The sequence below is a fragment of the Vitis vinifera genome, chromosome 4 (genome assembly GCF_030704535.1).
Source record: "Vitis vinifera cultivar Pinot Noir 40024 chromosome 4, ASM3070453v1".
In the NCBI taxonomy this organism is placed as follows: domain Eukaryota; kingdom Viridiplantae; phylum Streptophyta; class Magnoliopsida; order Vitales; family Vitaceae; genus Vitis; species Vitis vinifera.
This window is the reverse complement of record NC_081808.1, coordinates 2,503,568-2,530,986: the sequence shown is the minus strand read 5'-3', so window position 1 is coordinate 2,530,986 and position 27,419 is coordinate 2,503,568. Positions and strand designations below refer to the sequence as shown.

General features: G+C 36.7%; 2 protein-coding genes across 5 annotated transcripts; both read left to right on the top strand.

Moving 5' to 3' along the window:
• Positions 1-223: 223 nt before the first annotated feature.
• Positions 224-7,911, top strand: LOC100854295 (uncharacterized). 3 transcript variants are annotated; one of them, XM_010650162.3, is made up of 11 exons: positions 224-444; positions 1,393-1,493; positions 1,773-1,956; positions 2,041-2,334; positions 2,419-2,509; positions 2,750-3,270; positions 3,482-3,596; positions 4,576-4,631; positions 5,831-5,937; positions 6,048-6,135; positions 7,263-7,911. In XM_010650162.3, exons 1-11 carry the CDS (start codon positions 325-327, stop codon positions 7,545-7,547), a joined length of 1,962 nt encoding a protein of 653 aa, XP_010648464.1. In that variant the 5' UTR covers positions 224-324; the 3' UTR covers positions 7,548-7,911. The 3 variants fall into 3 exon arrangements, with proteins under 3 accessions (XP_010648464.1, XP_019075207.1, XP_059592161.1); XM_019219662.2 differs by lacking the exon at positions 7,263-7,911 and adding an exon at positions 6,923-7,256 and having other exon boundaries at positions 237-444; XM_059736178.1 differs by lacking the exon at positions 2,750-3,270 and having other exon boundaries at positions 237-444; positions 2,414-2,509.
• Positions 7,912-9,650: 1,739 nt separating this feature from the next.
• LOC100257625 (serine/threonine-protein kinase HT1-like) lies at positions 9,651-27,199 on the top strand. Of its 2 annotated transcripts, none has more exons than XM_002283429.5 (3): positions 9,651-9,822; positions 10,040-11,027; positions 26,537-27,199. In XM_002283429.5, exons 2-3 carry the CDS (start codon positions 10,114-10,116, stop codon positions 26,874-26,876), a joined length of 1,254 nt encoding a protein of 417 aa, XP_002283465.1. In that variant the 5' UTR covers positions 9,651-9,822; positions 10,040-10,113; the 3' UTR covers positions 26,877-27,199. The 2 variants fall into 2 exon arrangements, with proteins under 2 accessions (XP_002283465.1, XP_010648463.1); XM_010650161.3 differs by having other exon boundaries at positions 9,663-9,827.
• Positions 27,200-27,419: the final 220 nt, after the last annotated feature.

Here is a 27,419-nt window from a genome sequence, read left to right as displayed (position 1 = left end):
AAAAACCCTTCTTAAATAATTGTTTTTAATTATTTGTAGAATAAATTTTTTTTTTGAAATCTAAATATAAAATAGTAAAATACTGTTTTTTATATATTTTTTTTCTATAAAAGAAAAATATCATTTATATATAATGTGGAAAAGGATATTATTTAATTAATTTTAATTAATGACGTGGCAAAGACGAAAATAAACATAAACTTATAATGATAGTAGGAAGAGCAGCGGCAGTCTGAGTAAGAGCGAGGGTGGTGAGAGAGAGAGAGAGAGACTGTTGGTCTAATCGTCTCGTCCTCTTCGTTTCTCCAGAAGGCGGGCTGCGAAATGGGAAACCCTAAATCATTCAAGATCCCTATAAATTCTCCGCTGGCAACCACTCTCAAATCTTCTATTTCTCACAAGCTTCTCGAATTCCTTGGAAACTACACCGATGACGTGCTCGCTGTAATTCTATTTCTCTCTTCATCTCTCTCTCTCTCTACTACTCCCCCCTACCCTTTTCATCATTTCAGGCTTTGGATTTTGATTATACTTCCCCTGACTCTGCATCCCGTTCCAGGCTCTTTCTTCATGTGCCGTTTGGATTCTCACTACTTCCATCACAATAACAAGATAAATTAAGAAAAAAGAAATCCGAACCCTACTTGTTAATTTTTTTTTCCTTGTTTTATTCTCGAAAAAATCTGGTTGGGTCGGCTGGGTTTTTATTTATTTATTTTCGTAGGAACCAAACAGTGGAAAATGCATGTAAAGGAAGTTTTCAAGGTTTCCACCGCCTGCCGTTTTTTGGCTGCTTTCAGCCTTTCAATATGCATTTTATGATTATTTTTTAAAAAATTTAAACTTATTTGATAGTCAGGGCAAGGGTAGGGTGGGGTTTAGAGTTTTGTTCTATCATTTGATCAGAATTTAAAAGAATTAGGAAAATATTCAGACCCATTCTCTTGGGTGCACTATTTAGTAGCTTTCTTTGGTAGAGATATCTCTAAAAGAAATCCTCCATGGGTTGGAATTATTATCTTATCATTGTGATTCTGTGCAAATTTTTTTTTTTTTGCTCCTGGAATTATAGTTTCTTTTTCTTAGATATTGTGGATTGAGTGTAAAGGATTCTTGGTTGTGGCTTCAGCATTATGTATCATGCTGTTCATGAAACCATCTATAGGTTTTGGCAGATGGGATTGAGACTGTTGGATTTGGTTCCTTTTTTCATGGAAAGCTCTGAAAATTTTCCAAAATAGATTTTTGAATTTTGGCAGGAAACTTGTATATTTTAGTTGAGATGTCAAAAGCTTATAATGAGCTTAGGTTATGGCATTGGCATGTTGACACCTTCACTTTTATAATACTCTTTATAGTTGAATAATGCTCTGAAGTTTTACTTCTTTTTAGGAGTATATTACAGTGCTCGTTTGTAATGGAAAGCATCGAAATCAAGCTAGAGATGATTTGGAGGCATTTCTTGGAGAACGGAGTGAGGAATTTGTATCATGGTAGTATGATTCTAGACCTGTTGCATCCTCATTGAAAAAACTAATAACGGTTTCTTTGAAACATTTTAAAAAAGTACTGCAACATTGTTGTTTGTTGTTATTGTTATTTGAATGCTCGGGTTTTAGCTAAAGGGGGCATTGAAAAGGATGTGTTTGGCTCACATATTGTGTATACAATGTAGCGACAAAAAAACAAATCCTGATTCAAATATTGAAAGTGTATCTTGGATACATGTGTTAGTTACTCTGATATTTATAGTCTGTATTACTTTTATCTAGGTTATGGGATCTTCTCTTGGACTATGCCAATCAATCAAATACAAGCATTGTCCCATTGGATCCCAAGGGTGTCACCTTCAGCAGTCCCCATGACAATGACGCTGATATGGAGTACAGAGCTAAAAGGTCAAGGAACTTTCATAATCATGGCACCAGCAATGATGATGGATCACCTGTAATATCGGTATGATGGATGCATTTCTTTGTTCAGAATAGTGCTTTCTTTGTTTGGTAAATTGGTGACATAAATTATAATTTCCCATGGCAGACTGAAGGTGAGGAGTTGCGCCACCCATCAACCTATGCTTTTTATACTCTTCCAGATGATACAGACTTTTCTGAGGGCTTTCAACGGTCTGCAGGTTTTGCTGCACCTTCAAATGATATTAATACTGAGAAGGTATCCTTACTGATGTCTGGAAATGGTATGCGAAGTGAACTTGAGCCAGTTGAGGACATTTATGATGATTTTTTGGCACATGGATGTTCTGGAAAGGATAGCTTTTCAGTGATGCCAGCTAGTGGAGAAGAAAGAATTCTCTACATGGATAAATATCAGAAGGTTGGCAAATGTGAACCATTTATTTGATTTCTAATTTTATCCCTAATGCATTCCATTTTCTAACATTGGCATATTGTAGAGCAGATTGTTGATAGTAAAGCCATTGACTTGCCTAAAAAACTTTTCTCACCCTCAAAACAGCCATATCCTAGAAGATTACAGTCTTCTATTGCAGGTATTGTACTTGTTAAGGCTACTGAAATATGTCTCGAAAGTTCATTAAATCCATGTATATGATTTACAAGCAAGCATATCAATTTTTGAGTCTATTCACGCTAAAGGTGTGAGCAGAAAAATTATGCCTTCTTATGCATCCGTGAAGTTACAAGGTTATCTATAGTATAAATTTACGCATTAAAATCTGCATTACACATGAGTTGATCACATTGAGGTGAGATGTCCTTTCTATATGCAGATAATCCTCTTCCCAGGCAAACATCTTCTGCCAATGCATATGGAAGAAGTCTTTCTCCCAAAGTGGTCACTGCAGTATCCCACCAGTATGACAAGTCACGGGGTAGTGTTTGGGATAGATTGGGCAAACCGCAAAAAAATACATTTGAAAGGAGCAAAACTGTTGATGCACCTGGTATTTCTATTAGAGAGCAAAATGGAGTTTTTCTAGACCAGAGTGTACCAGTGCTTCCTTCGCCAACTGAAAGACATAGTAAACAAGAAGCTCCTGGGCTTGGTAATGGTGCTTACAATTCTGGAAAATGTAAGAAATTGGAGAGTGGTGTGAGTAATACTGGCAAACTAAATGGTGCCAGTAATATCAGCCGAAAGAGGCACTTTGGTGAGAGTAGTACTGGCCCAGGTAACAGTTCAGTTTCTTTGGTGGACAAGGGGAACATGGATGTTCAATATAAAGAAACTTCAGGAGATTCCAAAAAGACAAAACTGGCCGAAGAGGTTTCAGAGGCAACATTTGCTCAGGTTTCTGGATGTTTTTATGTGGATGCTAAATTTGAGTTTAAGAAATGAATACATCACTGAATTTCAATCCTATGCAAGCTCTCAAGAATGACCTTATTCCAAATGCAACCATCTAGTATTTTCAGCAGCCATATATGTTATTTATTTTGTTTATCAAGTGAATGTTTGAGTTGATCCATATGTTGAAGTATTTGAGCCTTTTCTCTTGCAGAAAATGTTAGATTTGAAAGTAAGATTTCATCAACTTGAAAGGGAAATGTGTAAGCTTCGATCAAAGCACACAGATCTGAAAAGAGGTGGAAAGCCTGATTTATCATCTAGTTCTGGTGAGGCCATTCTGGAGCAACCTTTCGAAGTGAATAATAATAATGCAATTATTGGGGCTTTTCTTGTTTTAAGAGTTGCTAATTATTGTCAAATTTTGACAAGGTTTTCTCTATGATGTGTGTGGTGGTTTTAAGTAAAAAATAATGAAAGATTAACATCTTGAGAATATGGAAAGGAGCATGTGGAGTGGTTTCTGCCATTTTATTGTTTTTTCTCTATCTCATCAATTGTGATTCCACTTTTTTGTCTTCAGTATCATGTGATGATTCAGATTTGTGTTTTTTTGGATGATGAATTGAATAATAATTCTGTTTAGATGTTTTGTTTTGCACCCAATCTTTCTAGCTTCCCAAGTGTTGGATCCGTGGATGAGGCCATAAAAATTTATAAAACTATTTTGAGGTGGTTATAGACAGCACTTCTTATTAGTAAATTTCTGTTTATTTTTTTTTATTTCTAGAAAATCTCTGGCATCTATTTAAGAATCAAGATAGATAGGAAAGGGTCAAAGAAAAATAAATAGGCCTCGAATATGGAAAGGAATAGTTGCAAGGTTTATCCTCTCTTCCTTTACCCTCTTCCTCAGTCAGGAATTGACTTTTTAACTTCTGGTGTACTATGTTCTGAGGTAATTTTGTTTTTTACCTAGTGAACTATTTGTATATATGTATGTTGATAACAAGGAAACACCGTGCTAGAACCAGGACATTCGAGTTCATGGTTCAGCTCAGGTTTGCTTTTTTACCCCTGGGCCACCCATGCAAGTTACTGAATGAACTTTGATGTTATCATTGATAAGTTACCTGTCAAAAACTTAGTTGTTGAGGCACATTTAATTTTTACCACCATTACAATGTCTTTATTAGATTTCTTGTCAGTCATGGTGTTACCAGAATAGTTTACAATGATGACAATTGTTCATCATACTGTATCAAGAGGTAAGTGGTGCAAGAAATTTATTTACTTGTGCATTTGCAGGTACATTGAGACATCCAGAGGAAGATATCGAGCCAAGAACTGTATATGTAACAAATGTAAACTCCATGAAACATTCTATATGTTTTTCCAAGGTCGTATAATGAATTGTGTATGTTATTTTATTTTTTGATAGGTGTTGTCCCCATTGCAACTTGAACTTGGAACCTCCCACAAACTCTTCCCATCCCTTTGCCACTTGAGCTAGGCCTCAAGGGCATAATGAGTTGTTAATTTGAATGCATTTATCATGCAAATCCCTTTTGAAGTTTCTATGGTTTGTTCTTGCTAGTGAGGCTTGGTTTTGTTTGTCTTGTTGTCCTTAGCTTGTCAGGGCTTAGTGTTGTTGGTTTGGGGTGTGGTTTGTTGTTTTCTCTTTTTGCTTGTTTTTTGGCACTCTTTCTATACTCTGTGTACTTGGTGCGCCTTCTTGTGCTTTTAATCTATTTGCTTATTTACCTATCAAAAAAAAGTGAGGCTGACTGATGCAGGTTCAGTGGATTCAGGCTGTGCTTGGGGCAACCATCTAGAATGTTGGGGTACTAGGTTTATTATGGAACTTATTCAAACTTATGAAACATCTGAGGTTACAGGATTTATCTCATAATTTTTTTTTTCTCAAAAATTGCCACGGAATGGCAATCCAATTGGTGGCTATGGAATTCAAAATATGTATTTTTCTAGTGCTAATGATGTTGTAGATGTTTATTGTTACAATGGGTGGGCTCACTAGAAGCTTTGCCAAAAAATTATTTTTTTATTATACTATATAAGGTGCCTGCATCTTTGCAGATATATATGTGATCATTGGGAATGTTTGTGAGGTCTACTATGAGTTGATAACTATGATATGAATTACAAAGATATAGAAATAGATTGTCCTGAGTAAACTCTCTTGTGGGAAGAATTGTTAAAAATATTCTCTTGATTGGTGGAGGAAATGACTTGAAGACGGTAGGTAGCAAGGCTTCTAACTAACCATGAGTTGCTGCAACTCTCAAACCCTCCTGTTTTTTATCAGACCAAAAAATATAAGTGAATAAATGGAGAAACCCTCAGGAAGATTTATGGCTGTTAGTATGGCACCTGAAGACTGTGATGTGATCTCAATCTTCTGCAAACATGAAATCAAATATATGCCAGTTGAAATAAACACAATCTTTCAGTATTCTTGCTGTTGATGAATCCTTTCTATTTTAACTGGTGCTGTTAAAATTGGTTCGTAAGCTTGCTGCCCCTTTCCTGTGGAAAATATCAGGTACATTTTGCAGCAACTAAAGAAGCTTTATCAAATCACTTTGCCAAATGTGGGTTGGTGGTCAATGTTGTTATTTTGACTGATGAAACAATTGCCCAACCAAAGAGGTAAATATCATTCATTCAGCTATTCTATCGCAGTTAATACCATGGTAGGTGCCATCTATATATTGTGGCTTTCTGATGCAGGATAATGACATGTAATATTTCTCTTTTAGGTCTGCTTTCATTACTTTTGCCAGTGTGGAGTCTGTTAACAAAGCATTGGCATTGAGTGGGACCTCATTTTTTTCAAGAACTGTAAAGGTAACCAATTGATTAAAATTCTTGTAGAGGATCAATTTGATCATTGATATGGTAAGATGAAGCTGTGGTAGTGAAGGAAAACATGAAACAATGTTTTTATGCATTTCTTTATTTCTAATTTCTTTTTTTCTTATTTTTGGTTTGGTTTGGTTAAGTTAATCTTTGGAAAACCTGATGAGATAAACACATATGGCGCTGCATGTGGCAAGGCAAGGGAGTGTTTTAGAAAGTTTTCATGAGACAAGATTTACCTGGACAAGCTTGGGCTGGCTTATAGGTTATGATGACATCTCATAAAATTTCCATATGATATATATGAGTTGACCAGGGATGGTAGTTGTGTTGAAACTTTCTGATATATCTTCTGACATTGTTAGGTGCAGAAAGGAGAAAAGGGTGTGTGTGGTGTGTGGGTGCTGGGGTTGAGTTTTTCTAAATAGTCATAAGATGTTAGGAGACACCTTTAATGCCTCGATGATGGCACTCTATTTTACATCCATGAACCTTCAACTGTGATTCCCTGGCTCTTCTTATGTTTTTTTTTTCATCTGACTAGTATAGGGATCTGCCTTGAACAATTTCAACAATGAATATTTGGGAAGAAAACTTCCCACCTCAGTGTTATCAGGATCACTGCCTCCTAGATGCAAACGTGATATCATTAGTGTCTTGTACAATATTGGCTGACTAGAATGCCATGAGTGGTGCATCCTGTCAAGTGTTTGAATTTCAAACTAAATAAGCTAATAGTCAGTGGAATTGAGTTGCAATTTATTTGCATTTGTAGTTTTGGCTCACTTCTTTCATTTCCCTACCCCAAAACGTAGAAGGGAGTGACTGTGGTCAGGTACTGTCCCACTTCCAAGGAGTAATTGTTGAATTTGTCTCCTGTCATGTTTCCATTTTAAATATGAATCCATGTGCTCCCATTCATTGTTCTTTGGGTAATTTTTTTTTACTGGAGCAATATCTGATGGACTAACCTCAAATGGGAAAGGGGAAAATCTTAACTAATGTGCTCGATGTCTGACTCTGGATGGCTAATATTGATGTTGAATTCATTTTCATTAACTACTCTTGATTCACTTTTTCTACTGCTGTTTCATTGTAAATGTTGGACTATGTAGGTTTTTAGAAAGGCAGACATGGCCACTGGAAAATCTGCACCACCCCAGGATGCTGGAATGCCAGTGCAAGCACGGTTTACTCACATCAAGGGAAAGATTGCCGTTGACAGACCTCTCTATTCCACCCCTCATCTACAATGGCGACGAGAATCAATCCCCACTCCATCTGAACCATCAGCTTCAGCAAACATTCAAGAGAAATCCCCCTCTGAATCATCAGCTTCAGCAAATATTCAAAAGAAATCCACCGCAGGCTCTGGCTCCCAGCAGCCTTTTCCAAGTTAACTCTGCAGAGGTCAGTATCTGGAACCGGCTTCTTCATCGTTTTAGACCCCTAGAGCTGCTTAATTTCTTTGAAAAACAGATTCATAAACATGCACGAGCTGCTGTTTTGGTCATCTTCTTTTACCTCATGCACCATCTACTACTAATTGGAACCCAGGGAAAAGAAGAAGAATAAACAAAAGAAAGGAAAAAGAAAAAAATCCCTTGATGCAATCTCAGACTTTGTAAAGATGTTCTAAATGGCAGGCTACTGAAATGTTAGTGGTGTCCTTGTTACATTGACAATTTTGGAGGTGGCTCTTGTATATAGCCAAATAATAACAATTTCCAACATCCTTCTGTCAAATTTATTTGTGTTGCTGCACTTCGGCTCTTCCCTAGAACCAAAATTCAAATGTAGCCTAGAACAAAGTTATATATTATGAAAAAAAATGCTATAATCTGGGTTGTTTAAGAGTACGTTTGACAGTGATTATAGTAAGAGTTTTATTTTTAATCTTTCTAGTATTTGAAAGATAAAAAATTTCAAATCTTAGAAATGCTATAAATATTTTATAAAAATCATTGACAAACGCATTATAAGAGTTCGTTTGGCATTGAATTTATAAATGTTTTTACACTTTTTAACCCTTAAATTTTTTTATTATTCAAATGTTAAAAGGGTGAGAAACGTTTTTTATAATTACTATCAAACGCACTCTAAATATATTATATTCTTGAAAGCACTTTTAATTTTTCTATTACTTTTATAAAATGCGCACCATAGACACTCTAAATTGGATCATTGAATGATACTAAAAAGGTCCATTATTGATATAGGATCTGACACCCTTTTTGTTATAATGATAATTTGTGAGTGGGTGGGATTTTTAAATTCATGGATAATTTAAGGCAGGTTATATTTGCTCTTTGAAAAGTACCATGCTAAGACAAATTATTTTTTAATTAATTTTTGAATGAGGGAGAAACATTTTTATGTTTTTCCATTTTAAACCCATGGATGATAAAAGGCATTGCTCCTTTCAAAAATAATTAAGGAAAATTATTTTTCATATTTGATTTTATCATGTTGTTGGATGGTTATTATCCTTAGAGAGAGAGTCTTAAGGTTTGACAACGGAAAGTTTCTCGGTTATAAAAAAAACAAAAAATTGGTTTTATCATTAAAAAAAGAGTGAATGGTTTTATCATTAAAAAAAATTGTAAATAAAGTCGAATTTGATTAAAATTAGTAAAAATTTATATATTTTTAATTATTTATTTTATATAAAAAATATGAATAAGTAAAATAAGTTCAAAAAGAAGGGTATAAAAATATTTATTTAATTTTTATTTTTATTTTATTTACTTTCTCTCATGTTTTTCTCCCAAACATGAAATAAGGGTAACTAATGCAATACCCTTTTCTTAAATTTTATTTTGTTGCTTCACTTTGGGTATTCTCTAGGGTTATTTATATATTTTCAAAAACATGTTATAAATGGTTCATTTTTAGGAAAAATGTGAAAAATTAAATTAATAAATTTAGGATTATTTCATCTATTTTAATCAAATAACCCGTATTTTTATGATGTATAATTTAAGGATATCCAACAAGATCATGAACCAAATCCATATTTGGTCACAAAGATATGGGTTTTAAAAGACAAATACAATCCTGATTCCCACAACATCTAAATGAATCCTCCTAGTAAGTGAACAGAGATGTTATATTACCTTACCAAATTTAATGCCTCCAAAAAGGAAAAATAAAATAAAATAAAATAAAATAATAAAAATTTAATGGATAAGGCTCAATGATTTTGAAATTTAATTACAATTAAGGGCATAATTACATAAGACAAGAAAAAATGTACAAAATGACGGCACAAAAAATCGTGTGTTTGAGTTGGCAAAAATTTGAATGAATGGAAAGCCCAATCAGATGTGGGGAGGAAGCAGTCCAAGCAGTCCAAAAATAGGAAAATATTAATTGATAATAAATATGAAAAGATGCCATTTTTACACGTGGCAAATAGTGGAACAGCCGAACAGTACTTGTCGGATGTGAAGGAAAAAAAAAGAAAAAAAAGAAAAGAAAATAGAAAGATGGAGCAGCACACAGACTCAGTGGCAGATGTATTTATAAAAGCGACTGTATGTCTAATTAGAAAATTCGTAAATATAAAAGGGGGTTTGTTTTTTCTCTCTGGTCTTTGCCTTCAAGAGATAAAGAGAGAGAGGAGAGAGGAGAGAGGAGAGAGGAGAGAGAGAGCAGCTCACAGCGTTGTCTACGGTCGGGTAACCCTAACTCTAGCCCTAATTAATTCTCTATTTCTTGCTCATTTTCTTCTTCATATTCCTCATTTTCTCCCCAACCAAACGGTGGATTGGGGCGTGGGGGGTTGTCTTTTGTTTTGTTGGTTTTTTTTTTTTGGTTCTAGGGTTTTGTTTTACTAGTTGATTATGGGATGTGTTGGCGTTGATTTTGATTTTTGATCGTTTGGTTCTAGGTTTGGTGGCGTCAGATGAGCTTTGATTAATTCAATTTCTAGGGTTTTATTTTGCGTAATTGGAGTGTTGGAAAATGGTGGAGGGTCCGAAATTCACTGGAATTATTGGCGGAGGGGGAAATCACAACCATGATAACAATTACTTTGATTTCACTCAAGGCTTCTATCAGAAACTTGGGGAGGACTCCAACATGTCTATTGACAGTTTGCAGACCAGTAATGCTGGCTTGTCCGTGTCGATGTCTGTGGACAACAGTAGCGTTGGGTCCAATGATTCTCTTACCCATATCCTAAACCACCCCGGTCTGAAGCCTGTGGCTACCCACAATTATTCTGTGGGGCACAGCGTCCTTCGTCCCGGGAAAGGTAAGGTCACCCATGCTCTGAATGAAGACGCACTTGCTCGAGCTTTGATGGATACTAGGTATCCAACTGAGGGTTTGGAGAATTATGATGAATGGACCATTGATTTGCGCAAGCTCAACATGGGGACGGCTTTTGCTCAAGGGGCTTTTGGGAAGTTATACAGGGGAGAGTATAATGGGGACGATGTGGCGATTAAGATTTTGGAAAGGCCGGAGAATAGTCCTGAGAGGGCACAGGTGATGGAGCAACAATTCCAGCAAGAGGTGATGATGCTTGCGACACTGAAACACCCCAATATTGTGAGGTTTATTGGGGCATGCCGTAAGCCCCTTGCTTGGTGCATTGTGACTGAATATGCCAAGGGAGGGTCAGTTCGGCAGTTCTTGATGAGGAGGCAGAATAGGTCTGTGCCGCTGAAATTGGCTGTCAAGCAGGCATTGGATGTTGCAAGGGGGATGGCATATGTGCATGGACTCGGGTTCATCCACAGGGACCTGAAGTCAGATAACCTCTTGATTGCTGCTGATAAATCCATTAAGATTGCTGATTTTGGTGTTGCCCGGATTGAGGTGCAAACCGAAGGAATGACACCAGAGACAGGGACGTATCGCTGGATGGCCCCGTAAGCATTTTAACCGTCTTTTAAGTTGTTAAGATTTCTTCTCCTCTATATTTTATGCTGGATGATTCTTCACATTGTTCTTGCATTCTGAATTGGGTTACGGTGTATATAGAGGATCACACTTTGTCTTTGATTGACTTTATAGATTGGTTGTTCGTTAAGTAAGGGGAAGACCTTTTTTTGTCTCCTTACTACCTAGTTTTTTGGGCGTTGTTTGTATACTTCATATGTATTGTTTTTGCAGATTCTAGGTGTTTCTAATGCAAGCACTTATTTGCCTATCAAAATAAATAAATAAATAAAATATTAAGACTGAGAGCAGGCCTTTGCTACGAAGTTCTGATCGATCTTTTCTGTTTCAATTCCCTTTTGAAGATCATTTATGTCTTATAATAAATGCTATCAAATATATTAAAGACCTTTCTACTTTATTCTAGTTAGGGTTTACTTGTTCCTTAGAGGCTCTCCCTTCAAACATAGAAGCAAGCATTTGATGAACTCTGGAATTGTTGGAGGCTGTTCTTATGCAGACATCCCAATTTTCACACTTCTCTTTCCTTCTTTCATCTCATTAGGCTATGAGAATGTACCTGTTTTATGCTGCTTTGTTCCATATGACATATTTATCCATACTCTTCCTTTGTGCATCTTGGATTTGACCTATTACCTATTCATTATTGTTATTTTTATACTTAGTTCTATCAGGATGTAACAGTCCTTATTGAAATCTAAAACCTTGAAAACCGATGGTTGTGCCTTGTTGTTGGGTCTGATTCTACTTCTGGGCATTGGTAACAGAGTGCACATGATGTTATTCTTGTCTGGTGGGTCCAAAATATGCTGATTGTTATGAAGGTTGAGGCAGAAGCAGCACTGGATTCACTTAATTCATCCTCTTCATGTCCTTTATCATGAATAGTGGTGATTCTTTGTTGGGGCTAATGTTCCAAACAGTGTTTGACCTCAAGATACTTAAATGCCACACATAAGCAATGTTGTTATTTTGGAGTGTCTCAATTGTAGTTTGCTGCCTCTGTTTTGCAACTTGTTGGACATACTATGTTTCTTCGTTTGTAGTTTGTGTGCATGTGTATACATATATACATATACACGCAAACATACACACACACACACACACACACTTTTTTGTTTTGGGGTTGTTAGGGTTGTGAGGGGTAGATCCGTGTTTATTTGGGTGATTGTCCTGGTGTTGGGAGGGGACTCTTGGTTGGTTCACAATTGATATGTTCCTCTTCCACGTTCTTCCCATCTTATTATTCATTTACTACTAGATGTGCCCCTGGAGAATTGTGCTAAATATTGGCCATAGTGTCATGGCCTCTAAAAGGGATCGGGTGCTAATATTTGGTTCTTATTGAATTGCACAGCTAAGAAACTTTTGCATACGCTTGAAAGTTTATGTTGGTTTATTGATATGATATCCTAGTCTTCTCTTTAAATGATTGTTTTGTCATTTGGGTCTTCCTTTGGTGCTCCATTCAAGTTAGATGCAGCTTGGTACTTTGATGAATAATGGTTTAAGAGAAGATTGGCTTTGTGGAAAGAAAATTCTTATCTAAGGGTGAAACTTGCGCTTATTAAAAGTACCTTCTTTAACTTAGTGTCTATTTTATGCATCTATTTGTGGTCCCTAGCCAGAAACGTATTAGGTTAGAGAAGATTCAATGAAATTTCCTTTGGAGTGGGGTGAGGTATTACTTGGTCAATTGGTCATAGGAGGGGTTGGAAGGTATAGGAATTAGAAGCCTTGTGGTCATGAACGACCATTTTTTGGGTAAATGGCTTCAGAAATTTGCTATTGAGATGGATTACTTATGTGAAAGAGCCATCAAAGAGAAGGTTAGAGAATTAGAAGGGGGATGGTGGTCTCACTGGGAGGAGTAGGGATGGAATGGTTTCTGTTTTAGGACATAGGTCTGAGTTTTGAACTTATGTATGTAGTAGTTATCTCTATTGAGTGTTATGTTTGCTTCTTTATTCAATTATGATTTTTTTATAAGATTGGCTACATGGTAAACTTCTAAGTAGAGTGCAGTAAGAGGGAGTGATTTTAAGTCTTACCTTAAGGCTCGTCTTGGTAGGGGTTCAAGTAAAGTGCCTTGATTTACGTCTCAAAGGCTTGGATATTGGTGCTTTGACTTCATAGAATGAGGTGCATCTTTTTGCTTAACTAGCACTAGAGTGGGTATGGCTATTGAGGGAAAAAACAAGCTCTTTAGAAGGTATGCTAAGGGCTAAAGCTTTTCAGTCTCTCAAATCTGTGGGTTGATGGTGACTCCATATTGTCATTTCTGGAGAGGTAAAAAAGGATGGAGTTTATAATTATGATTGGTGTATCCATCAAATTATTGATGTTGGATGCAACTGGAGATGTTCTTGTTATTGGGTTCCTTGCTCAACGAACCAAGTAGCATATCTTTTGAGTGAGAGGCTTATCAGTTGGTATTTTAATTTCCCCTAAGTCGTACATACAGTTTTGGGTGTATATTATTTAAGTTCCCTTTTTAAAATGTGCAGTTTTGTTTTGCTTTTCTTAAGAGTGACAGGCATATAATTCCATATTTTTTTTTACAAATTTTTGTAAATTTTGGAAAAAATTTTCATTTTTTTTTTGGTACTTACTAATTCCAATGTGATGAAGTAGTTTGTTTCTAATATACTTTTTTATTTTTTTATTTTTTAAAATTTTTTTTATCAATAAGCAAAAGAATTGTATTACGAAGTGGCACTAAAATAGAGACCCACAAAAGTACAGTATAGAGACACTCTCCCTCTTACAGTTGGACCCAAAACAATAAGAAAAAACAAAAGACCTTCTCCCTCATCGCGAACCCACCCAATCTATAAAATCTATTAAGGTCGAAGGACCATCTTTTGTGACATATATTAGAAAAGTTTGTTTCTAATATACAACCAAAAAAGGTACATTTGTGACATATATATATTTGGTATTTAAACCTCTACATTAGCTAAAACTTATATTATTTATCTTGAATTCTAAGTATTGCGCCTATTCATGACAATAATGGCCCTAATCAACTTAGTTTTATAATATGACTAGGATTTGATACATTATAGTATGCGATTCTTCTACTTATTGATAGTTGACACTTTGAAGCTCAACTTCAATGAATGTTCCTTGGGTAATCTTAGAGTAGATGGACATTCATAGACTCTTGTGTGATCATAAGGGTGGGGATTTTCTGTACTTCTTTTTAAGGAAGCAATTTTGAGCCAATTTTTTATGTGGGTAGCATCTTTAGTTGAAGCTCTCAAAATTATAAGAGTTGGATCTCTCCAGTATCCTAATGAAGGCGAATCTAGTGGCAATTCTATCATTGGTGGCTAACAGGCGAATAGGGTCATGGAGATGCGACTATTTATGTGGAGGGTTGTGGACCTCATTAGGGTGTTGGGTAGCTCTTTCCCAGAAGTGTAAATCGGCAAATTGGAAATTTGAGAGGCTATTTTAAGAAAAAAGCCTCTTTTCTATTTCACTTTATCAAGGACACTAATCCTTGGTGTTGGGAACCTGTACGGGATTTCTATAGGGAGTTTGTATTTGTCTTTTGTATGCATGTATGCATGGATTTCTTTTTGTTTCTTTGGTAGGATTTATCTTTTGTTTTTGGTGCACTTTTTTTTTTTAATCTATTAAAATACAAGTGTAGTTTATTATAAAAATAAATAAACTATGGTGTGGGAGTATTAAGTAAGTTTGAAAGAAAAATAAAATATAATTATAGACTTGAGAATAATGTAAGGTAACATGTAGAGTTACTTGCTCTAGCAACATCTAAAGAGGCTTGGGTAAATGAAGTTTGGACAGCCGAGGGGGAAAGGAGGGGAAGTTGGACTTTGTGTTTCAATAGACCTTTTAATGATTGGGAGATGGAAGAAGTGAGAAGGTTGCTTTGTTGCTTGGATGGGAAGAAGGTTAGGGTGGATGAGGAGGATAGTGTGAGGTGGATGGACTCAAACGATGGGGTTTTTTTTCGGTGAAATCTTTGTTTAGGGCTTTGCAGCCGATGTCTCTTGCTTCTTTTCCTTCGAAGATCATTTGGAATTCTTGTGTGCAGCCCAAGTTAAGCTTCTTTGCGTGGGAGGCTTTGTGGGGAAGAGTTCTAACCTTGGACCGTTTGCAAAAGAGGGGTTGGGCTTTGACAAATAGATGCTTTCTGTGCCAAATGTGTGGGGAGTTGATCGACCACCTCCTCCTTCATTGTGAAAAAACAAGGGAAGTGTGGATGTTGCTCCTTTCGTTTTATGGAGTATCTTGGGTTTTTCCTTATTTGGTAAAGGAAACCTTTGTAGGTTGGAGGGGCTCTTTTGTGGGAAAGAAGAGGAAGGTGGTGTGGCAATTGGAACCGTTATTCCTGTTTTGGGTTTTTTGGAAGGCTAGGAATACAATGGCTTTTGAGGATGGAGTGCTGTCTATTCAAAGGCTGAAAACTTCTTTTGTGTATTTACTTTGGTCAGAAACCAAATTGTGGATAAAAGATGGTTCTTCGACTTTAATAGATTTTATAGATTGGGTGTGTTTGCGATGAGGGAGAAGGTTTTTTGTTTTTTCCTTGTTGTTTGGGTCCTTTTGTAAGGGAGTGAGTTTCTCTATACTGTATTTCTGTGGGTAGCTACTTTAGCCTCCCTTTGCAATACAATTTTCTGCTTATTGATAAAAAAAAAAACATGTAGAGTTACTTCACATGATATATAATGTTTTCAACAAATCTTTCTACTCCATTTTGGAGTTGAGGCATGCAATTCCCTTCCCCATGGCCATCACTTGGAATTCTTGGGTCCTTTCAAAAGTGTGTTTTTTTGCATGTGAAGCTAGTTGGGGCAAAGTATTGACCATGGATCATATTCAAAAGAGGGTGGGTGTTGGCGAATAGATGTGCTTTTTGCAAATGCAAAGAGGAATTGACAAATCTCATTCTCATTCATTGTATTGTCGTGAGATCGTTTGACAGCTTCTATTCTATTTGTTTGACATTGCTTAGGTCCTTCCATCTTCGGTATGGGATACTATATTAGGGTGGTGTAGTTTTTTATTGGGAAGGAAGTGTAAGAAGGTTTGAAGAATGGGCCCCCTTTGTTTTTTTTTTTGGATAATATGGAAGGAAGAAACCAAAGAGTGTTCCAAAGTAAGGAGTAGCTGGTTCAAGCATTGAAACACTCATTTATGTCATGAGGTAGCATGTATATAGAGGAAGGACCAATGTCTCTTATTGATTTTGTAGATTGGGTAGGTTCTTAGTGAGTGAGGGAATGGTTGTTTTTGGTTGTTCTCTCCCTTTAGGGTGGTGCCTTTTCGTACCCTCTGTGTATGTTTTGTATAGCATTCTTGTTGGATATTTATAAAATTTACCTATTTACTTATTAAAAAAAACAAATATTTTCAACAAATTCACTATATGAGCTATCCCTTTAAAGACAAAAACTAAATGAACTATTTCATTTGTCCATAAAACTACTTTATTTGGTTAGGATACCTCTCATAATGGAATTTACTCGATTAAACGCTTTTTAAGGCTTTGGTTTCTAAAGTTGCTTGGACTTTTCCCTTGAGGGAAATTTGGACTCCTAAGGCACTTGAGGCGAGTTTCTTATGTAAGAGGGTGTGTAGAAGAAGAATGGATTAGCTTATAAGAGGAGGCTGGACATTGGTTTTTAGTGTAGTCTTCCAAAACATATGGAGGAAACTATTCATTAATTTTGAACCATTGTGAGCAAAATGTCAAGGAGCTTGGCATTTTCCGTATTTGGGATGAATTGACTCTGAATCACTTGCAGAGGTGGGTTTCTTCATATAAGAGGTAGTTGTGGAAGAAAAATGGATTAATTGATAGGAAAAGGTTAGATGTTGGTTAGTCAGCATTAGCTTTGCAAATATTTGGAGAGAACGATTCATCAATTTTGAACCATTGGACGGAGCTGTCAATTTATGGAGCTTGATATTTTCCCTACCTGGAATGAATTGAATCCTTCCTAGCACAGTCAAAGATTGCATAGTTGGCATGGGTATTTTGTGGCTGAGAGATGAAAGGTGGTTTGGAAAATGATTTCGCTTTGTTCATGTTGGACCATGTGGAAAGGGAGAATATAAGAACTTTTGAAGGCTTTGGAGCTATTGGAAATGGGAGTGGATGATATATTTCCCAAACTTTGCTTGAATGATTGAACCTCAAGATGGGAATAGATGATTTGTCTATTATAAATGTTGCTGGTAGTTTGACCGCGGATTAGTCAAAGTAGTGTAGTCTTTTCTTTTGTTGGCCTTGGCATGCCCTATGTACTTCATCTTTGCTAGGTTGCACCCTATTTTTATTAAATATCACTCTTTCTTTTACTTCTTTCTATATGGGCACGTACAAACACACATATGCGTTGTTGATTTGCCTATGAAATAAATAACTAACTATATTCAGATGTTAAATGTATAATACCTTCCTGTAAGTTTGTTCGACTAACACAGGAAGTTGGTGAAGATAAGGCTGTGAGTCTTACTCAAGGGTGTACATAGATGATCATTCAATAACTATGATAGGTTTTGCAGACTGGTTAAGGTCCAAGTAAGGGGAAGAAGCTTTTTTTTTTTTTTTTTTGTGTTCTCTTTTTTCTTTTGCTTACCTTGTGGTGCTTTTGGTATACACTGTATGCATTTTGGTGTGCTTTTTTCATAGGTGCTTGTAATATAATTTCTAACTTGCTTATCAATTTTTTTTTTTTTTGAAAAAAAGAAAAAGTCTTACTATAAGGTTCATTTAGGGTAAGAATCAAAGAAAATGCCTTAAACTCAAGGATAAAATTATCGGTAAACATGAATATATTGGCACTTGGATTTTACGGATATATATATATTTTTTTTTGATAAGTAAGCAAGAAATATATTATAGAACGGGCTAAACGCCACAAAGCATATAGGGAGTATACAAGGCGGCTAAAGCCTCAAAAAAAGAAAAAGGACCAGAAAGAAACTACCTCCCCTTAAGTGGAAGCTATCCACTCCAAAAAACCTATGAGGGAGAAAGACTCCTCACCTAGATACACTTTGGCCCAATTCCACAAGTTACAGACAAAAGAATACTTTAATTGCTGAATATTCAACTCACCCCCCCTAAAAGCTAACCTATTCCTCTCCCTCCAAACCGTCCAAAAAATACATAACGGAATGGATTTCCAAATCTTTTTCCTTTTCTTCCCTACAAATGAGCCCCTCCAGGAGATTAAAGTCTCCTTTACAGTTTCTGGGAGGACCCACTTAACATCTATCAACCCAAAAATAATATCCCAAAGGGCTCTAGTCACTATACAGTGTAAAAGAATATGATTTACATTCTCTTCTTCACAACCACACAGAAAGCAGCAATTCGGGAGATGCACCCCTCTTAACTGGAGTCTATCCAAAGTAAGCACCTTCCCCCACGTAGCCTCCCAAGCAAAAAAACAGACTTTAGTTGGCACCCTATCCACCCATATTCTCCTTGCGGGAAATACTGTGACATTAGGCTTGTCCAACTGCCTGTAAGCTTCTTTGATTTTGAAAATACCATTTCTTCCCTGCCTCCACACAACTGAATCATCCTCCAATGAGGGCCTGTAGCCCCTCAAAGTATTAAGCAGCTCTCCAACCATATCCATCTCCCAATCATTGAAGTCCCTCACAAAAACAAGCTTCCAATCCCCTTGGCCCGAATCCTGATCCCACATCTCCTCAATCGTAGCATCCCTATGCACGGCAAGGACAAAGAGTTGATTGAAGCATTGGGACAACGGAATGTCAGTGCACCATCTATCTTTCCAAAATTTGATTTTGGAACCCTTCCCAACTATAAATGCCAAATTTTCCCAGCACCAATCAGATTCCTTCATTATCTCCTTCCAGACCCCTACTCCAGCCGCACCACTAACCTTCTTTGGCCTCCAGCCATAATCCTCTTGCCCATATTTTGTAGTGATCACTTGGTTCCAGAAATTATTCTTTTCACAAGCAAACCTCCAAATCCACTTTCCCAGCAAGGCTCTATTCAGAGTGGCTATTCTCCTTAATCCTAGCCCTCCCTTGTGTTTCTCTGTACAGACCGCATCCCATTTAACTAGATGAACTTTTCCCTCCAAGTTTCCTCCCCCCCATAGGAAATCTCTTTGTGTTTTTTCCACTCTTTTAGCAACAGACTTAGGCATGCGGAAAATAGACAGTTGGTAAATTGGCAAGCTAGCCAGGGTGCTTTTTATGAGAGTGATTCTCCCCCCTTTGGATATGTACTGTCTTTTCCAAAGGGCAAGTCTCCGCCTGATCCTCTCTTCCACCCCATCCCACATAGAAGTAGCCCTATTGGGGACCCCTAAGGGGAGGCCCAAATAATGAGAGGGCAAAGACCCCACCCTGCCACCTAGCTCAGCTGCCAACTCAAGAATATCCTCCACGTCTCCCACTGGAATGATCTCACTTTTGGCTAGATTAATCCGAAGGCCCGAAGCCGCTTCAAACCAAAAGAGAATCCAGCTTAGGTGAGAAACTTGCTCTTTGCTTGCCTCACAAAACACAATTGTGTCATCAGCAAAAAATAGGTGGGAAATATTCAAGGATGTTCTACTGCCACCCCGTATATTGCACCCTGAAATATAACCCCCCTCCACCGCTCTCCTGATAAGGACGTCCAGAACCTCCATTCCCATAACAAAGAGATAAGGGGAAAGGGGATCCCCTTGACGAAGCCCTCTAGTGCTAGGGAAGAATCCAGCTGGCACTCCATTAACAAGAATGGAGAATTTAGCAGAGGAAACGCAACTCCACATCCATTCCATCCACTTGGGCCCAAAACCCATTTTTTGGAGAACCTTCATCAAGAATTTCCAATTGATGCTATCGTAAGCTTTTTCTATATCCAATTTGCAGATAAGACCCTTTTCTTTCCTCTTCTGCCACGAATCTATCACCTCATTAGCAATTAAAGACGCATCCAGAATTTGTCTACCCTTTACAAAGGCATTCTGAGCAATAGACACCACCTTACCAATCACTTTTTTGAGCCTATTAGCTAAAACTTTAGCCAACAGTTTATAGAGCCCCCCCACCAGGCTGATAGGTCTAAAGTCTCCAAGATTCTCCGCCCCACTTTTCTTAGGAATCAACACCAAAAAGGTGTTGTTGAGGCTCTTAACAAAGGAACTATGCTCATGAAACTCTTTAAACATCTCCATGATCTCCTCCTTGGCAAAGTCCCATGCATCTTGCCAAAAGGCAACAGTGAAGCCATCCGGGCCAGGGGCTTTATCCCCATTCATCTCCATCAACGCCGAGTGAATCTCATTCTCTGCAAATGGGGTTTCCAGACTCTCTGCATCTTGCAGGCTGATACAACCCACCGGAATGCTACCAATATCCGCCTGCCAACCCATGTCTTCAGTAAGCAACTGCTGAAACGAGTTCACAACACCTTCTCTCACCTCCTGCTCCTCTACTAGCCACTCCCCATTAACCTTAATTCTATCCATAGCGTTGTGTCTTCGATGTGCACTAGCCATTCTATGGAAAAACCCCGTATTTTTGTCCCCGTCCTTTAACCAAAGCTCCCTTGAGTGCTGTCTCCAATGGGCTTCCTCCAACAGGACCCATTTCTTAAAGGAATCTTTAGCTTCCTTTTTTAGTTCGGCTTCCTCCATAGACAAAACTCTCTCACTTTCCACCCGATCCCAAAAATCTACCTGATGTAAAGCTGAAGCTTTATTAGTTTCCAGCCTCCCAAAAACCTCTTTGTTCCACACTTTCAGCTTCTTTTTAATTTCCTTCATTTTGACGGCCAATCTATAACTAGCGCTGCCCCTGACTTCAATTCCTTGCCACCAGGTTCTAACAATGTCATTAAATCCCTCAACCTTAAGCCACATATTTTCGAATCTGAACGGGGTTGGGCCTCTTCTTATCCCACCCCCCTCTAACACGATTGGAAAGTGATCAGAAGTTGGTCGAGATAACCTGCCCTGCGTGACGCCACTAAACTGATCTAACCAGCTAGGAGAGACTAAAAATCTATCTAGTCTCGCCCACGCCTGATTATTCAGCCCCCCACTCCATGTGAACTCTCCCCCCTGAAGGGGCAAGTCCACCAGCTCTAGATCATCCACAAACTCTGCAAATCTCCGCATGGCTGAGCTGGTTCTTCTTTGGCTGCTCCTTTCGTGTTGGAACAGAGTGATGTTAAAATCCCCACCGAGACACCAGGGATCATCCCAAAGGCCTCTTATTGCCCCCAGTTCTTCCCACATACCCTCCCTTTCCACTTTGGTGAGAGGGCCATACACTCCCGTAAAAACCCAAGTAGCCCCAGGATATATCAGGAAATATCAATGGATGTTTTGACAAAAAAATTAATGAAATAAAGATTGATTAAAACTCATGGAAGTATTGGAAAACTCCAAAAATGATAGAAAAACAATAAATTTGAAAACACATTAATAAATTTGTAACATTATGCAATAATAAATGAATTTGAAAATACATTAATATTAAAATGATAATATGTTTAGTTTAAATATATTGAAGGACAAAAAGAAAGGATGATATTTAAATAAATATTTTTTATTTAAAAATGTGGATAACTTTTTTATAAACTTATATTTAATTAGTATATAAAATACATAATAAGATAATTAAATTTAACTTATTTATATAATTTATTTTAATTAATTTATAATATAATATATATTAATAATTTATCAAAGATGTTATGACTTATATATATAATATTTCATACACATATTTAAATCACATGAAGCTATGGTCAAATGGCATAGGCCACCCTTGAAGTAATTTTTTGAAGAGTAAGTGCACTCCCACATCGGAATTTGGAGAGAAAAACAATGTCTATTTAATAGATGTTGCCCCTTCCACCCGCACATGAGTTAATGGGTGGGCTAGGTGGGCTAGATGGGCTGATTTTCAACATTGGACCCTGTATATTGGAATAATTGCTTTTTGGCATTAAATCCAAAATTGAAAAGGGTGTGAAGTGGCACCAAAAATTTCGTCGATAACACTGAAAGGGGTGTGATGTGACATTGGGCCCCGCATTTAGGAATAATTTCTTTTTGGCATTAAATCCAAAATTGAAAAGGGTGTGACGTGGCATAAAAACTATCATGGATAACATCGAAAAATCGATGTGATATCAGTATATTGCCGATGGATCGACAAAAAATGTGGAAAAAACATGAAATTTCAGACTAATGAAATATTTGTGGTGATTATCATGTTGGTGCCGCTCGATACTTGAAATATCAATGATATTTCGCCGATATATGCCGACATTTCAAATCTTACTTAAACTACATCCCAAAGGCTTAATCATGGTCATTTTCTAATGTCTTTATTTGAAACACATTTGCCTTGGTGCAACATAGTTTTGCAATATGACTTAATGTGGTTTGATATAGTATGATATGTGTAATTTTAAAATTAAAGAGGGGAAAAAAATGAAATATAATTACACTTGGGAGCAATGGGGCAGAGGATATAGAGTTTGTTAAAATTTATGATACACAATATGATATATTTTTATTTTATTATTTTGTGTAGAAGCAACAAGTGATTGGTCAGCCATATCCTCATTTATTGTGGCATAGTGGAAAGTTTATTGTAGTTAGTTTTTGCTCTTTTTGGGTTCTCCTGGGTGGTGCCAAGATTGGTTAGAGAGGTTTTATTGGGATATACTAGAGTTTTGTGGGAAAGAAAAAAAGTAAAGCGTGAATAATGACTCCTCTATGTTTGTTTTGTACTATTTAGCAAGAGTTGAACCCACCTTTGATGGGGTGGAGTGATTAGTTCAATATTTGATTTTTTTTTTTTTAAATATAATTTATAGGCAAACAGAAAGAATATATTGACAAGTGGCAATCAAAAGATAAAAGGGGCGTGCAGCCTTAGTACATTGAGAGTATATAAAAGGTGTCATAAGGCTAGAATGAAACCAACAAAAAAAAATGTGGGACCCTATGCAAACAATGAAGTTAAACATTTATTATTAATTAATTAATTTATTCTGTAGAAGCAATGAATAGCTAGTCATCTATATCCTCATTTATTGCAACATAGTGGGAAGCTTATCACAGTTGGTTTGTGCTCTTTTTGGGTTCTCCTTGGTGTTGCCAAGATTGGTTAGAGAGGTTTTCTTGGGTGTATACTAGGGTTCTGTGGGAAAAAAAGAAGCAAAGCATGAACAATGACTCCTCTATGTTTGTTTTGGACAATTTTGCAAGAGCTAAACTCACCTTTGATGGGGTTGAGTGTTTTTCCATTTTATTACAGTGTATATTACATAGTGTACCATAAAATTTTCCACATATTAAGGAAGAAAAAAAAAAGATACGTATATTTAAATGCAAACATATTGCCACAATGGAGTAAAGAAATAGATGACAAGCAATTTCATGAAACATAGTAAGGTTAAAGGAAGTAAATATAGGCATTCTTTAATATTAGACATCGATATTTCAACTCAACAAAAATATGATGTCTTAATGAATGGATATATGTTAAAAATGATACTCAAATTGAAAATTTCCATGTTTGAATGTACCACTGTAGAAAGAACTTTTGATGGTATGAGACAATCAAGTGTTTCATGTTATATACTCATCATGCATTCTTATATAATGGTATTGAATATTTAATATCCAAATCATATATGTTAGTTTTATGTTCCAAAGAAATAGTCTATCTATTGTTGAAGAGTTTTCCCCCCCTTTCTACCATAGATAACTTAAATCCTGGGATGCTTGAACTTAGGAACTGTAGTTTGTTGTTAGGGATTTGTGGATGTTGGAGAGCATGACATATATCTGTGGACCCAAAATCCTAACAGCTTAAGCTTTTAAAAAAAAATTGGTTACTCAACATGCTATCAGAGTCTCATTTGGCGAGATGTCATGTGCTCAAACCTCACTGCATGTTTATTTTTCCAATTTATTAATTCCATGTGTAAGTGCAAAGGAGGCCATTTTTGGTTTGTTTGTGGGTATAGGGCCTCATGTCAATGAAGGTGTTAAAGAGATATACATTTTGAGACCAAATTCTAGTAGCTTAAGCTTTTAGGAAAATTGACAACTCAATAGCTTTCATCACTAAATTGAAAAAATGTTTACCACTCAAAAAAATCGAGAGAGAGTGATGAGGATAAATCTCCAAGATATATATCAGGAAAGAGAGTTAGTATTAGTGCAATTAAAGTAGAATTAGTCTTAGTTGGAATTAAATTAGGATTAGCATTTGTTGGAGTTAAATTAGGAGTAGCCAATAATTAGAATCATAATTATGTTATAAGAGAATTAGAATTAGAATCATAATAGGTTATTAGAATCTTACTAGACTTTGGATTTTTTAAATAAGCTTATAAATAATGTTAATTGATGTAGACCAAAGTATTAATTAATTGATGATTAATAACATTATGTTTTCTTGCATACTATGCAATTTTCAATGGTGAGACTCAATTGATTTCTTCTAGGTGAAACTCTTAAAAAGCCTTAATGCGACTCTAAGGTTTCTATCCCTTCTTCCCCTTATCTTCTTTCTCTATATTTTGTTTTATTTTATTTTGCTGCCATAAACTTTGTCCCTTATTTCTCTCCTTAGACCCTCAAAGATAAAAACCTTACCCCACCTATTTGATTGTAGGCAACCATCCTAGGGTTGTCCTACATCAGAGACTGACAACTGGATTTGCAAAATCATAGATGTTGCTAGTGAGGTGGGATGCTATTTTTCCTGAGTTCCTTATTCTGCTAGTCAAGTTGCAGACTAGTTAGCCAAGGAGCAAAGCACTTGGTCGCCTTTGTTGGAAATTTTCTTCCCCCTTTAGTGTATAAAGTTTCCCTAGTGTGTGTGTGTTGCTTCTGCTTTTGTTTGTGCAAATGGTTTTAGCTTTTTTATGGAACAAGATACTTTTTTTCTTTCTGATCAGCAAATGTACAAGGATTACTCATCCTCCTTCTTGTTTACCTTTCAATGAATAAATTTGCCTATTTCTGATCCAATAATAATAATAATAATAAGTTGTGAATTTCAGCTTCTCTTCTAATTTCAAGATTTCTGCTAGTTGATTCTTTGGAGGTTTTCCTTATTTCTATCTAGTGGGAACATTATACATATTATTTTTGTGGATATTGATTTTCTATTAGTTCCTCATTTCATTGGCTTATGCTCATTGCTCTAGAAAACATTCAATGTTTTTGTTGTCTGTAAATGCCATTAGTTTCCAATACTGATATTGAGGACCTGCAACATTGTTACTTAATTTTAGGTTATCTTCTCTTTAACTGCATCAATGTGATTTGGAATTCTAACAGATCAGAGAAGAGTGCTAGAGTGGTGGAGGAGGGGTTTACTCCGTGTGGTAGTTTTGCTTTATTGGACTTCATTGCTGGGCTTGGGGTTCTTGAATTTCTGTTTTGTTCTTTGAGTTGGTTGTCACATGTATGCTTTTGCGTGCATGGGTTCTCTTGCTTATTAAAGAGGGGGGGAATCAGAGAATAGAGTTCCCCTAACTTCTCCCCTCCTACTATAAGCTTGTTTGGATAGCGCTTGAAATGTTTATGTATTTAGTGCTTCTATGGAAATATTTTCAAGGGAAATAATTTTTAATAGCCATTAAATTCATTTTAGTTGCTTGTTTTAGGTGTGTCCCATTTGAAGGATTGAAGTAAATGGTCAAAGTTCATGTTACTTTAGATGAATAGCTTTCTTTCTTTTTTTCTCCAAAGAATCCTCATCTCACAAGTAGAGTGGGGGGCCAACAAATTAATAACAATAACCATCTTGCTTGGACCGATATATATCATTATTACCATAATGGTAGTAATTGTTCAGAGCCCATGGAAACTATTCATGTTGGTGGTCCAGTTATGCTGTCATCAAAATTAAAGTATGGACTCCAAGCAGAGCCCATTTAGTTATTGTCACATTGAATGTCTAGTGTCTTGAGTGCCCTTCCATGCTTAGTGCTTAGAACCAATTTTATTTTACATTCGGAGCAAATGTCTTTTGTAGAGAATAAAATTAACTAGTCAAAGGAGCATGGTCCAACTAATGAGGTGGGAGTTGAAATCTATTTTGTCTGGGACCTTTTTCTGATCTCTATGGTTATCCAAAGAACTTGTTTAACGTATAAACTGGTCTAAAGACACTGTCTGTATGCCACTTCATGTTACCCGACTACCAGATAGGCTGCTTGGTACTATTGTATCATTTTAACAAATCTGTTCTCTCTGGCTTGTACTATAATGCATGGTTCCAGTACTGGTGATTAGGATGGTCATGGAGATGGCTTTTTCTCATTTTACCAATTTGAAACTGTTAACATTTGGTCGACATGGTTTAAGAACAGAACATGAAACAGGACCACCTTGTAATTTTTGTTGTAGATTCTTTTATATTTATAAGTGATTCATTGGTTTTGATTTTTTGATGTGCGTTACTTTTCTTGCAGAGAGATGATCCAGCACAGGCCATACACTCAGAAGGTAGATGTCTACAGCTTTGGAATTGTCCTGTGGGAGCTCATCACAGGCTTGCTTCCCTTCCAGAACATGACTGCAGTGCAGGCAGCCTTTGCTGTGGTGAACAAGGGAGTGAGGCCAATTATCCCAAGCGACTGTCTTCCTGTTCTAAGCGATATCATGACCCGCTGCTGGGACGCCAATCCTGAAGTGCGTCCTCCCTTCACTGAGGTTGTCAGGATGCTTGAGAATGCAGAAATTGAGATCATGACAACTGTGCGGAAGGCACGCTTTAGGTGCTGCATGACCCAGCCTATGACAACCGACTGATCCAGAGAATAGAGGACAGAAGAACAGATATTACTAAAGATTAAAAGAAAAAAAAAAGGGATATAAATGAAAACTGAAAAGGAGAAAAAGGAGTAAGAATGTTAATTATCAGTGTTTTTGTGTATTTATCAGTATTTTCTTTGGGTAAGATAGGGAAAAAGATGACCATAAAAACACTTGGGCTTGTTTCTGGGTTTGGTATCTTTTGAATTGAACTAGTGGTGTTGAAGGTGTAATAGTTGTAATTGTAGTTGTAGAGGAGCATTGGTATGTATCTTCCCTATCTTCTAGTAATATATATTTGGACCCCCTGTATTTTCTGCTGTTGGATTTCTTAACCAAAGGCAGGTTTCCTTCTATTGCATTAATTTTCTTCCCTTTTTCTCCCTTTCTGTTTCCCCTTTAATGCATGCTTGAACATCAAGGTGTTTCCCATCCATCATCCACAGCATGACTGCAGAATTAGGGATTCAGCCTATTGTTTCAGAAAAAGAATGATCACAGGTGAGATTACCTTATGAGTGCATGTTCTTTGTTTCTTGA